Source organism: Macrotis lagotis, chromosome 1 (assembly GCF_037893015.1).
Source record: "Macrotis lagotis isolate mMagLag1 chromosome 1, bilby.v1.9.chrom.fasta, whole genome shotgun sequence".
Lineage (NCBI taxonomy): Eukaryota > Metazoa > Chordata > Mammalia > Peramelemorphia > Peramelidae > Macrotis > Macrotis lagotis.
The window spans coordinates 799,662,176-799,675,498 of NC_133658.1; the positions used below are offsets into that span (position 1 = coordinate 799,662,176).

At 39.6% G+C, this 13,323-nt stretch overlaps 1 protein-coding gene across 1 annotated transcript in view; it reads right to left on the reverse strand.

Annotated features, from left to right (window-relative positions):
- Positions 1–13,323, reverse strand: part of CHRDL2 (chordin like 2) — a 96,134-nt gene that overhangs the window by 11,069 nt on the left and 71,742 nt on the right. Inside the window, exons 8-10 of the mRNA XM_074216868.1 lie at positions 11,683–11,851; positions 9,745–9,939; positions 4,001–4,171 (exon numbers count right to left, since the gene is read on the reverse strand). Of these exons, the coding sequence (XP_074072969.1) occupies positions 4,001–4,171; positions 9,745–9,939; positions 11,683–11,851 (535 nt within the window). The remainder of the gene's footprint in view (positions 1–4,000; positions 4,172–9,744; positions 9,940–11,682; positions 11,852–13,323) is intronic.

Consider the following 13,323-nt stretch of genomic DNA (forward strand, 5'->3'; position numbering starts at 1 on the left):
TCTGAGACTTCCTCTGTTCCCCTGCCTCCACAACTGATTTTGGTTCTGCCTCCAAATGTCACACAGGAGGAAAGGGGATGCAACCATTTCAGTCATACTAATGTAAATCTCTAGGATTCCCTCCTTCCTACACCCTTCCTCCATCCATCCTATGTACACAGCAGCCTGATTCTATCTTCCCAAATTGTCTCTTGCTCTACAGGAACACAGGATTCTTCTGTTTCCAGGGACTCTTGAATCCTTCTAACTCATGTTAACCCTTTAGATATTTGAAGACAGATATTTTGTCTCCCACCCCCCACCAAGATTTCTCTTTTTTCCATTCTTTGAAATAAAGTTTCAAATGTTCTCCTGGTTCACATTTTCTATAGGATGCAAGATGAGCTCCTCAGACTCTATCTCTGTCTCCCCAGCTTTATTTCCTAACTAGCCCAATGTCTCACAGATAAAAAGTGGCAGGAGCAACATCAGCCATATTGTGTCCTGAACAAACCAGACTCACTCCTACATTTCCTCACATCTTCTCTCCCACTTAGAACATCCTCCCCTTTCTTCTCTGCCTCTTCAAAATAACCATATAATCTCATAATTGGGAGGCACTTCAGCAAATGTTTAGACCAGTGTGTCCCTGAATAGGAATTCCCTCTTCTTCATGGACTTCAAGTGATCACCCTCTTCTCTTGGATGCTCTCTCCTCCCCAGGATTCCATGACACTGCTTATCCTACCTGTCTGACCTCTCCTCAGCTTCCTCTAGTAATGCCCTAGCCCCTCATTATGCAGCTATTTCTCTATCTCACTATCTCTCTGTGAAAGATACCCAGATTTTTTTTATCCAACCATGTTGAATTCAATATTCAAAACAAAACACATAATCATTTATTTATTTTTGCAAGGCAATAGGGTTAAGTGGCTTGCCCAAGACCACACAGCTAGGTAATTATTAAGTGTCTAAGGCCGGATTTGAACTCAGGTACTTCTGACTCCAGGGCTGGTGCTCTATCCACTGTGTCACCTAGCTGCCCCAACACATAATCATTTATCTAAAATGCACTTGACTTCTAAACTTCCCTGTTTTTGTTGAGGGTATCATCCTTCCCTCACTCAGGTTTGCAACCTCATTGTCATTGTTGCCTCCTCCTCACTCTCACTCATCCCATAAATCTGATCTGTCATCACATATAGATTCTACTTCACAATAATTCCTCTTTCAGTCCCCTTCTCTCCATTCATACAGTCACCAACCAAATTCATCACTTCTATCTAATTTGTCTCCCTCCTTCAGGTCTCTTCCCACTCCAGTCTGTTCTCCACACAGCTGCCAAGGTGGTTTTCCCTAAAGCAGGTCTGACCATGTCACCTTCCCTTACTCAATGAACTCCAGTGACTTCCTATCAACTTCAAGATTCAACAGACAATCCTTTGGCATTCATAGCCTGGCCTGACTTAGCTTTCTGGTCCATTTATTCTAGAATCCAGCCATGCTGGTCTATATATGGTTCCTCACCCATGACACTATGTCTCTGATCTCTATGTCTTTGTACAACTGTTTGGAATGACTGGAATGTTTTCACTCCTGTCTTCAACTCTCAGCTTCCCCTATCATTAACATTCAACTCAAATGCCATGTTTTGCAAGAAGTCATCTGTCAGAGACCTCCCTTCTAGGGTTACCTTTGATCTGTTCTGTATGCATCTTATATCTTTTCTCCTCTATTAGAATGAAATGTAAGATCCTTGAGGGCAGGAGTTGTTTTTGCCTTCTTTGCCTCCCTAGTACTTAGCATGATGTCTGCCTCATGGAAGCACTTTAACAAATGGTTGTTGATTGATTGGTTTTCCAGTCTGTGCTCTAAGCTCCATCTCCCTAGGGGAACTCAGCACTCCCTAGGGAGCTTATTCTTTGTACATCCCTAATCATTGGGAATCTTTGTGTTAGGTTAAGTTGAAATCTACTTCTCTGCAGTTTCTCTGCCCATTTGCCTTCTGAGATCAAGCTGTGAAAGTAAATCTACATCAAGCCTCCAAAAAAGTTCAATTCCTTGGGCAAGTCATTTAACCCTGATTGCCTCACATCCAGGGCCATCTATAGGCATCCTGATTCCTATCTGGCCACTGGACCCATATTACTCAGCACAGTACCCCCTCACTCAAATCCAATTCATGTGCTTGTCAGGGTATCACCTCCCTGACGTGGTTATCTTCGAGTGAAGGACGAATAACAGCAAAGAATCTCCTCTCCTCCATGAATCCTTCCTTGACTACTTCAACTGACACCAGTTTCTCTCTCTGCTAAGCCCCTATGGTATTCCACTTTCTGTACCCATCATTTATCTCTGGGCATTGATTTTCCCAGATTTTCCTTCTAGTGGCTTTAATCAAATAATGACGGAACATACGTTTTCTGTGTTCTTACTTTTCTAATAACTCACTAACTAGGTGAATGATTTGTTAAAATCTTTGTTCTTTTGTGTTTTTTGCAAGGCAAATGGGGTTAAGTGGCTTGTCCAAGGCCACACAGCTAGGTAATTATTAAGTGTCTTGAGACTGGATTTGAGCCCAGGTACTCCTGACTCCAGAGCCGGTGCTTTATCCACTGCGCCACCTAGCCGCCCCCATTGTTAAAATCTTTGAGTGCAGAATCTATGTCTTACTTTATATTCCTGTTCCCTGAAAGATAAGAAAGGAGGGTTGCCCACAATGAATTCAATTCACTTGCCCCAGAATTATATCCCAGCATCTTAAAGAAATTGGCAGGTGCAATTACTGAGTGACTACTAGATATCAGAGAATGGGAGAATTGTCTGCCAGAGAGATAATGGCTTTAAAATACAAAATGAGGGATGCATTTCTGGATTTGGCCAATGTTGGAATTTGTTGTGCTGGACTAAGCACATTTATCATTAGGAATTTTTTTTTTTACTATTTAATTGACAGGAGATGGGGGGAGAGGGAAGGTAGTAAGAGAAAGATATAAAGTACAAAAAATAAAATAAAATGTTATCCAAAAAAAGAGAGAATGGGAGAAATGCTTTAAGACTGAAAACAATCAAGTCTTGAATTTCAAAACAGGAACATTGGAACCTGCAAACTACAGGTTTATGGGTTTGACTTTGCTCAATATCTTGAGAAATTCTAGAATGTATTTTTAAAGAGATCTTTTGCAAGCACTTAGAAAGGCAAGCAGTAATAACAAAGAGCCAACATGACATTGTCATGGTAGGTCATGGCAGACTAACTTCACTTCTATTTTTGGCAATGTATCAATAGGCCAAGGGAATGGTATAGGATTTCACAAAAGAATCAAAGCCCCTCTTTCCTTATGGATAAAGTGGAGAAATGTGGACTTATTGGTCCAGTTATGTGGATTTAGAATGAGTAGAATAGAAGGACCCCAAAGTAGTCATTAATAGCTCAAAGTCAGCTTGGAAAGAGGTCTAAGGAAAAAAAATAATTCAGGGATCCAATACTTGTCATTTTTATAAATGACATATAAATAGCATAACTGTTATTCTTCTATTTTCAGATGGCACAACACCATATTGAAGATCCAAAGGATTTGATGGCATAGAACTATCTAGGCTGAATTTGTGATAAAATATAACAGGAATAAATGTAAAGGTTACAAAACCAAAGGCTCAAAGAGTTGGAAGGAACTTCGGTGATCTATTCTAAACAATAATTGAATAGCAATCCTCTATACAACATCCTGGACAACAGAGATACAATTTATATTGGATGTTTGATTATAAAGTAAACTTCATAAGATAGCATCACTTTTGACATTTGGATAATAATAATCACCACAGATAAATATTCTAAGTGCCCAGAAAGCATGATGTTACTGGTCCATGGGGAAAAAGAAACTTTCAGTGGGCCTCTTCAAATTCTTTAAGTCTATGATTCTAAAATTATATGATCCCATGTTCCTATGAATCTATGATTTTAAAGTTCTATTATTTTATGAAAGTAGAACTAGGACTACTGACAATAGTTACTCACCTTTTACCAGCTTCCATATATAAATCTCCACATAGTCTGAGGCTTCCTGCTCCAGGGCAATTCTCCGTAAACTTTCAGGGCTTGGAGAAACAAGGGTATGGACAAGTACTTGACTGGGCCCTATTGGGCATCTGGTGGTACTGACCTCATCACTGGGGTTGGTCCTGTCCTCTGGAAGAGTAAAGAATTTGTTAGTTCTCCTGCTCTCTTATCAAGCTTTACCTAGAGGGTTGGTCCTAGACATGATAGGAGAAAGTAATTTCCTTGGAGGTGTGATGACAAGGCTACTACTCAAAAGCCCAGAAATACTTCCTGGGACTGGACAGGCACTCTTAATTGTTTTTTTCTTTTTGGTTAATTTTTTTAAAGTTTTTGCTAGGCAATGGGGTTAAGTGGCTTGCCCAAGGCCACACAGTTAGGTAATTATTAAGTGTCTGAGACCGGATTTGAACCCAGGTACTCCTGACTCCAGGGCCAGTGCTTTATCCACTGCGCCACCTAGCCGCCCCCTCTTAATTGTTTAAAATTGTCTCTTCATTTTCCAAATTGTAATTTTTTTCCTTAAACTTTGGACAAGAAAACCTGAGTTATAAATTATGATACTTGTAATTATAATGATGTAAATTATGATTATTTATGAGAAATAATGATATTTACTGAGAAAGAATATAAAATACATAATGAAAAATAATGATACTTGTACTAAGACCCTCCTCAGTGCCCCACTAAGACATGGAGGTGACCCTGGGATCTACAAGGCAAGGAAAGTCTATAAGTTTTAGCAGATTCTACCTAGTTAAAAAGATCCAAAAAGATGCTGACAAATTAGGATTGTGGTAACAAATTAAAATAGAAATGAATTCCTGCAGATGTATATTGACTTAGAAAGCCATCATCAACATTATCTTTGTTTTATTGTATTTTATTTATAGTATTAAATATTTTTCAGTTGCTTTTTAATATGGTTTGGGCCACACAGCTTCATTGGGTCCATGGGCTGTATCTTTGATATCTCTGAGACAGAGCATTGTAATGAATATAATAATGAAGTTAAATAGGAATAATGTAAACCCAGACTTGGGTTCAAAAAATTGACTTCACAAATATAAGCTGGACAGGCAGGGCTGTAGAGTGTGTTTGAAAAAGATCTGGAAGTGTTAGTGGATCATGTGCTCATTAGGAGACAACAGTGAAAAATATGGTGGTCAGACAAGCTAATGTGATTGAGGGCTACATTGAGAAGCATAGCATGGGGGGGATGATTCACTATACTCAGTCATGGTAAGACTATACCTGGAGTACTGTGTTTTCCTACCCATTAAATTTTAGAAAGGACATTGATAAGCTGGAAAACATCTGAGGGAGGGAAACTAGGGAAACATTGAGTTCATACTATTTGAGGAGTGGTTGAAAGAACTGAAGATATTAACTTAGAAAAGAGAAGATGCAGTATAATAGTGGTCTTCCACTATTTTTTTGTAAGTCAGGTCCAAACATGGAGTATTTCCATAACACTCTCCTCATCAGTGGAGAGAATTATGACTTGACATTACAAGCTTCCACGAAGAGCTAGAGCTTTTGGAAAGAAGATTCTTTTTCATTTGTACTCCAAGGGAAGTCTCTAGGGGAGGTAAGCTGGAAAGATGTTAAGGCTCTAGTTTTCCAAAACCTACATGTCTTCCTTTCAAAATCTATTTTATTTTTCTCAGGGAAAATCTAGAACTGCATATCCTTTCTTGCAGCACAAACTTAGAAGACTGTCTCTCCTCTCCAAAGGATTACCAAGGAAACAAATTATATTAAGATACAGTTATTAAAATATTTTTTAAAAAGAGTCCATGGACCCCAAGTTAAGAACTTCTATACAATAATTCTCTCTATAACACTTCCTTCAGAGAAGAAAGGAGACTAGAAGCAGAGACACCCAGAATTTTATAGATGGACAAAAATCTGAGAAAAGACCCAATGGTAAAGTCCACACAATCTATTGATTATACACAAATATACAAGATTTAGGTAAAAAGAAAGAGGAAATAGATGTCCTAATACAAAAAGACAAACAGGTATCATGTGTACTTGATGGAATGAAACATGTATCTGAAATAAATCTTTGGGTTAATGTTTCTTATCCAAAATAAACAGAGTAGGTGTGTGAAGTAAGATATTACGAAGATGGAATCAAAGTGGGGCAATGAACCATAGGAGGGTAAAATGGTGGAGAAGATTTAGATAATGTTCAAAGTAGGAAGAAATAAAAAATGATTCTATCAGTGGAGTATACTACAGACTTTCTGGAGCAAAAAAAGGAAATAGATGAGATATTTGGGAAACAAGTCCTACAAAATGCTAGTTACCCAAAAGACCATCAAAAATAGTGAATAATGAGCAAATTCATTTGTCCAAGAAGAGAGCAAATAGAAAACAGATTATAGCATATCAGACAATTTATTCATAGTGAATGATTTTTCCTACTGGATGGTCTCACCTGGCACCAATATATGGTATTATAGTGTTGGGGAACTTCAGTTATCCAGATATTTGCTGAAGTTCTAAGAGCAGAGCAATTAATAACTTTGTGATACCTTAATGATAATTTTATCTTTCTTTCTTTTTTTTAAGACTTTTGCTAGGCAATGGGGTTAAGTGGCTTGCCCAAGGCCACAAGACTAGGTAATTATTGTCTGAGGTCGGATTTGAACCCAGGTACTCCTGACTCCAAGGTCGGTGCTCTATTCACTGTGCCACCTAGCTGCCCAGTTTTATCTTCCTTAAGATGGGAGAGTTAACAAAAATGGAATTTTATTCTGAATCTGATGTTAAAGTGAAGATGATAGGAACTTTGAGAGGGAGAAGTAACCCCTTCCTCTTAGAGTTTGCAATAGAGGAAGAAAATAAAGTTAGATGTGTTCTTAGATTTGGGGAGAGCAGATATCAAAGGATTCAGATGAATAAATAAAATGAGATGCCATGGATTTTCCCCCAAAGAGAGAGTCAGCTGAGGAGGGCAGAAATTCAGATGATATAAAAGGAACTGAAAACTGGAAGTTGTCAGAAGAAACCACTGTGGATGTACAGAGAATGCACCATCCAACTTAACTTTTAAAAGTATATATGGAAAATATAGAAGCCATGGGTGGGTAACACAGAATCAAAATTTAGAGTTGGAAGGGACTTCAAGGTCAATGAGTCCAACTTCATTATTTTGATCTGTTTTGTGGAAAAATGCCTAAAACATCCTAGGCACTTAATTGACTTTTGTTGATTGATTTATCGGATGAAAAAAGGAAAGATGTGGTTAAATTACAATATAGATTAGGTGTATCTGTAATGGGGTCAAGGATCAACTTCAGAAAGGAACTATTAATGATAAATTAATAGGAAGTCACAGTGGAGTGTCCTGAGCTGCACTTAGATAAAGAAATGGATTTAGATAAAGAAATGGATAGCATGCTCATAGAATATGCAGGAACTGAGCTGGACTTAGATAAAGACATAGATCACATGCTCATAGAATGTGCAGAAGTCCCAAAGTTGGGATATTAGCAAATGTTTAGTTCTATGTGTCAGAGTTTACCAAGAATATTGATTAGTTGAATGGTATCCCAAGAAGTGTAACCATGATTGCAAAGGGAAGTAACTATCAGCTGGAAGAAGTGGAGGAGACTTGGAAGGGGCATGACAGCTGGCTTCAAGGATGTTACACGGATGAGACTTGGTTGTTGTTTTTCTTCTTTGGCCTCAGAGGGTAGAACCAGGAGCAATTCATGGAAGTTGCAGAGAGACAGAATTGGCTTTGATATCAGGAAAAACTTCCAAATAGAAGTATCCAAAAGTGAAATGAGATGCAGTGGATTCCTTTTGACTGGAGCTCTTTGGGCAATAACTGAATGAAATGACCACTTTTGTTGCATATGGAGATTAGATGAGATGGTCATGGAGGCCCTTTGCATCTGAGAAATTTTGTGATTCTGTGAGAACTGGACATTCAGATACAGATTTTGTTCCAAGTGAGAAATGAGGAATTCCCAACAAGTGATCATCTAATCTTCATTTCAATAATTCCAGGGAGAGGGAGCTCACTTGTTTTGGTTAGCTCTGACTGCTAGGAAATTTTTCCTTAAATTTAAATCAAAATCTGTTTCCTCTAAGTTCAGGGCTGTAGGGTGGCATGGAAAAAATACTGTCCAGAAAGGAAAGAGAAGTTGGTTCTTGTTCTAGCTCTGTCTCTGGTGGTCTCTCCAGGTACACTTGGGTCAATTTCCTTCTCCAATTTTCAGTTTCTCTTTCTGTATAATAGGGGTGATCTTTATTTTCTATTTATTTTTGTTTTGTTATTGGAAGCAATTAGGGTTAAGTGACTTTTCCAGCTTGTAAGTGTCTGAGATTGAATCAGGTTCTGCTGATTACAGGGTCTGTCCTTTATCTACTGCACCACCTAGCTTCCCAGGAGTGATCTTTAAAGTTCTTTCTTGCCCTCACATTATATGTTTGGATCTAAAATGAGTGCCATCTAGCCCATTTTAAAAACATTTTGTTTTTTATTTAAGGCACTGGGGTTAAGTGACTTGCCCAAGGTCACACAGCTAGGCAATTAATTTAAGTGTTTGAGCTATATTTGAACTCAGGCCCTCTTGACTCCAGGGCCTGTGATCTATCCACTGCACCACCTAGCTGCCCCCCATCTAGCCCATTTTGAGAGCCTTTCTCCTCATGCTCCCTGGGACTACAGCCTTTTAGGAAGTGCTTTCTTATATCTGCTGATGTTTCCAATCCATATTCCTTTGTTCTATCCTTGGTGGAAATGGAATATAGTCAGCTACCCTTTTGTCTAGTGTGGGGATCAGAGTAAGATTCCAAGAACCATGCTAAGGGTCAAGAAACCTGGATTTTGCTCCTTGTGATGTCCCTAATTAGCCATATGACTTTGGATAAATCACTTCCCCCTCAATGAGTCTCATTTCCCTCTTTTAGATAATCTTGAATGCTCCTTCCAGCTTTAAGATTCTAATTATTCTAAGATTCTAGAATTTTATTCTCCTAGGAGTTCATAATTTTATTCCTTTAATATATATACACCTGTTTATTTATGTATATTTGCATGGAAGTTGTTGAAGACAGGGGGCTGTCTTTGTCTTTCTTTGTATTCCCTGGGCTTAACACAGTGCTTGGGACAGGTGTTTAATGAATGTTGTTGATTTGAATTCCAAGATTCAGAGGCTCTGTGGTCCTGTGATTCTGAGTCTATGATTCTAGGAGTTTATGACATTTTCATAGCATGGCAAGGTTTTCAAAAGATGTATTACTTCCTTTGATCACATGATATTCTCATCTCATTTGGACCTCACAAGAATCCTGTGAGAAGTGGCGGAGAGCTGGGTGGTGCAATGCATAGGGTACTAGTACTGAAGCCAGGAGTACTTGAGTTCAAATCCAGATTCAGACACGTTTACTAGTTGTATGACCTTGGGCAAGTCACTTAACCACAATTGCCTACCAAAAAACAAAACAAGAAACCCAGCCCTGTGAGGTAGGCACTACAGGTAAGGAAGAAACAACATCTTAGAGAGGAGAACATGACACATAGCCAAAGCAAGCTTTGAACCTCGTTCTCTCCTGGCTGTAGGTAGGTCCAGGTTTCTTTTCCTAGTGTCTATGGCTTTTAGAGTTCTGAGTCTCTGGCAGCCTTAGCTGGTATCTGGGTACCTACATGTCTCCCACCTCCCACCTCCTCCCCCACCCAGTACCTGGGCAGATCTTGCAGCATTTCCCTTCTACCTTCTCTGGGTAGAGGCAGCCATACTCCCTGGGGCAGGTCACCCGCTGGCAGTCTTGACGACCATCTTGACAGGTACAAATGATACAAGGCAGGGGCCCGAAGGAACGGAAGGCCGGGTGCCACACCTCCCCATGGGAATACGTCTTCCCATTGTACATGCAGGCTGGAGGGGAGAGAGGCCTGAAGTCAGAGATGGGCAGCTCAGGGATGGGGAGAAAGAGGGAGGAAGATTTGATTCTGTCTCTGGGGAACTCTTCAGTCTGAATGGGAGAAATCATCTTCAAGTCAGAGATTCCTAATTTCTTTTTGCTTCATGGCCTCCTTTAGCAGTCTATGAAAACTTATAGACTACTTCTCAGAATGTGTCATTTTTTTTTTTTAGGTTTTTGCAAGGCAAATGAGGTTAAGTGATTTGCCCAAGGCCACACAGTTAGGTAAGAATGTGTACTTTTTTTGAATGCATAAAATAAAAAAGTTTTTAAAAATGGATCACAAAAAATTAATTAAAATGAAATATAGTTATATAAATATATGTTTTAAAATATAAATTCAAGGACCCTTATCTGGGTCTCAGTGCTTTTTGGCTTACTTTGTGACTATTTCTTTTGTGGCAGACTTGTTCAGTTTCTAATGCAGATCTGGATTCAGGAAAAGAAAACACTTTTGAAAATCACTATTGTACCATAATGGAACAAGCTACCTTGGAAGAGAGGAAGCTTCCAAGCAGCAATTAGTTAAAGTTCTATCAGGGAAGTTTATGGAGGGCTTTCTGGAACTAGGATGTATCTGACCTCTGAGATATCTCCCAGTCCTAAAAGTCTGTGATTCTGCATCTTCCTTTTAACTCATCATCTAATTTCCTTTGAATCTCCCTGATTTGTCTTAGAACTTAAGGATGATTTCCCCAGATGCTTAAGAGAAACGTCATTGGTTTCTAAGCCCTGAGAAGGTTCATTGTGAAACCAAAAGCCTAAGAAATATCCCTACTTTCTTTATCTATCCTGCTCATAGTTCAGTACCTTGATCCACCATCAATGATTAAAATCAGTCAATGGCAGAATGAGAGGCTGTTGGGAACTTAGAATTACAGCATGACAGAAACGCCAAAACTGAAAATCATAGACTCTTGGATGAATAAAACATCGGAGTAGCACTATGATAATCACAGAATATTGAAATATCAGATTTGCTGAATATTATTATTACAGAATCTCTGAATCTTAAATTCATAGAATCTTAGATTTGTGGATGGGGGCTTGGAGTGTGATATCAACCCTCCCTCCCGGTAAGTGGACCCAGCCCTTCCTTGTAGAAGAATACCCTTCTGTATGGATCAAAGAAGGATTGTGTCATGGAAAAAGTCCCAGAGGTGTCAAGGAGGGCTGGATTCTTATCAGAGATCAAACTTAAAGTGCCAAATAAATTCAAACAAGCTGTGTTCACTTTGGTAGTTTCTACATCTGTGAAATGAGTTAGTTGAACTGAATGATTTTAAGGATTTCTTTTCAGATCTCTCATTCTATGTTCTAAGGTCTCCTCTAGCTCTCACATTCTATATTCTAAAGTCCCTCCCAGCTCTAACATTCTATATTCTAAGGTGCCTCCTAGCTCTGACATTCTGTGTCCTAAAGATCCATCTCAGTTTTGCCATTTGACATTCTAAGGCCCCTCCCAATTCTAGTATTTGGGGTTCTAAAGTTCCTTCTACCTCTGGCATACTATGTTTAAAGTTCTTCCCAGCTCTGACATTCTCTGTTCTAAAGTTACTTCTGTTTCTGACATTCTCTGTTCTAAGACCCCCTTCTGGCTCTGACAGTCTAAGCTCTAAATCCCCTTTCATTCTAACAGTCTAGGACTCTGACTCCCTAATCTGTGTACTTACTCTCAGAGTCATGTTGGATCTTACCTTTCTTATGTTTCTCTTTGAGGACTATCTTGACAGTGGTGCTGCCACTCCCCTTCTGTCCAAAATGTCTGGGAATGAAGCCCAGGGAAGAGCTGAGGCCTGTGGGCGCTGTGGTTCCTGGTGCCCGTCTGCTCCCACTCTGGCTAGCACATGGGTCCTGGGAGTGCCTCTGCAAACAAAAAATACAGGGCAGATTCAAGAGAGGACAAGAGTCTGAGGCCAGATGGAGACCTCAGAAAGGCAGCTAAAATGAGATCCTAAGAAAGGCTTCCCCAATTTGCGAAGAGAACAGCTTCTGGAAAGAGTTGGAAGATCATCTGCCACAAATTCCTGGGCATCTGGAGGGATGAGGTGGGGAGCGGAGGAGAGGAGGGGTAATCTCCTAGTACTATGAGGAATCACCAGGTAAGAACATCACTTTTTTGTAACACTGCAAAGTTCTTCATTTTCCATGACTCCCCTTCTCATATTCTTTGTTCAAGACCACATGAATTTCTCTCTGCTCCCTGAACTAAACCAGTTCACAATCCTCCTCCTACCAAGAACGGATTTATCTCCCATCCCTACTCCTTTCTTGTCTGTTGAAGTCTCTTCTTTCCTTCAGCTCAAGTATTGCTACTCCCACCCCCAATTTGCTAGACCGTCCCAGCTCTGAAGTTCTTTGGGGTTTTTTTCTTTTTTTAAAACAAATTCAATTTTATTTAATTTTCAGTTCCAGTTTCTCTTTCTCCCACCACTCCTTCCTCACCCATTGAGGAAGTAAGAAAAGCAAAAACCATTACAAATACAGTCAAGAAAAACAAATTCCTGAGGGGCGGTTAGGTGGCGCAGTGGATAAAGCACCGGTCCTGGAGTCAGGAGTACCTGGGTTCAAGTCCGGTCTCAGACACTTAATAATTACCTAGCTGTGTGGCCTTGGGCAAGCCACTTAACCCCATTTGCCTTGCAAAAACCTAAATTCCTTCATTAGCGATATATAAGAAAGCTTCAGTCATATTCTGAGTCCATCACCTTTCTCTGGAGGTGTGTAGCATGTTTCATCATGAGTCCTCTGGAACTATGGATAGTTCCATTTTTGATCAGAGTTCCTAAGTCTTTCAAAGTTGTTGGTCTTTACAGGGTTCTTATTTTATAAATTCTTCTCCTGGTTCTGATTGCTTCATTTTATATCAGTTCATACAAATTTTCACAAGTTTTTCTAAAACCATCCCCATTTCTTACAGTACAATAGCATTCCATCACATACATATACTGTAACTTGTTTGGCTATTCCTCAATTGATGAGCATGAAGTTTTTTGTTTTAAGGTAGGTCTTTCTAGCTTTGATATTCTGTGTTCTAAGGGCCCTCCCAGTTCTGACATTCTTTGTTCTAAGGTCTTTCCATTCTGGTAGTCTATGACTCTGATTCCTCAGTCCTTGTACTTAATCCTTTTTTCTTGATCCCCTCACATCTTTCTTTTTTTTTAAGGTTTTTGTAAGGCAAATGGGGTTAAGTGGTTTGCCCAAGGCCACACAGCTAGGTAATTATTAAGTGTCTGAGACCGGACTTGAACCCAGGTACTCCTGACTCCAGGGCCGGTGCTTTATCCACTATGCCACCTAACCGCCCCATCCCCTCACATCTTAACCCAATCATCCTT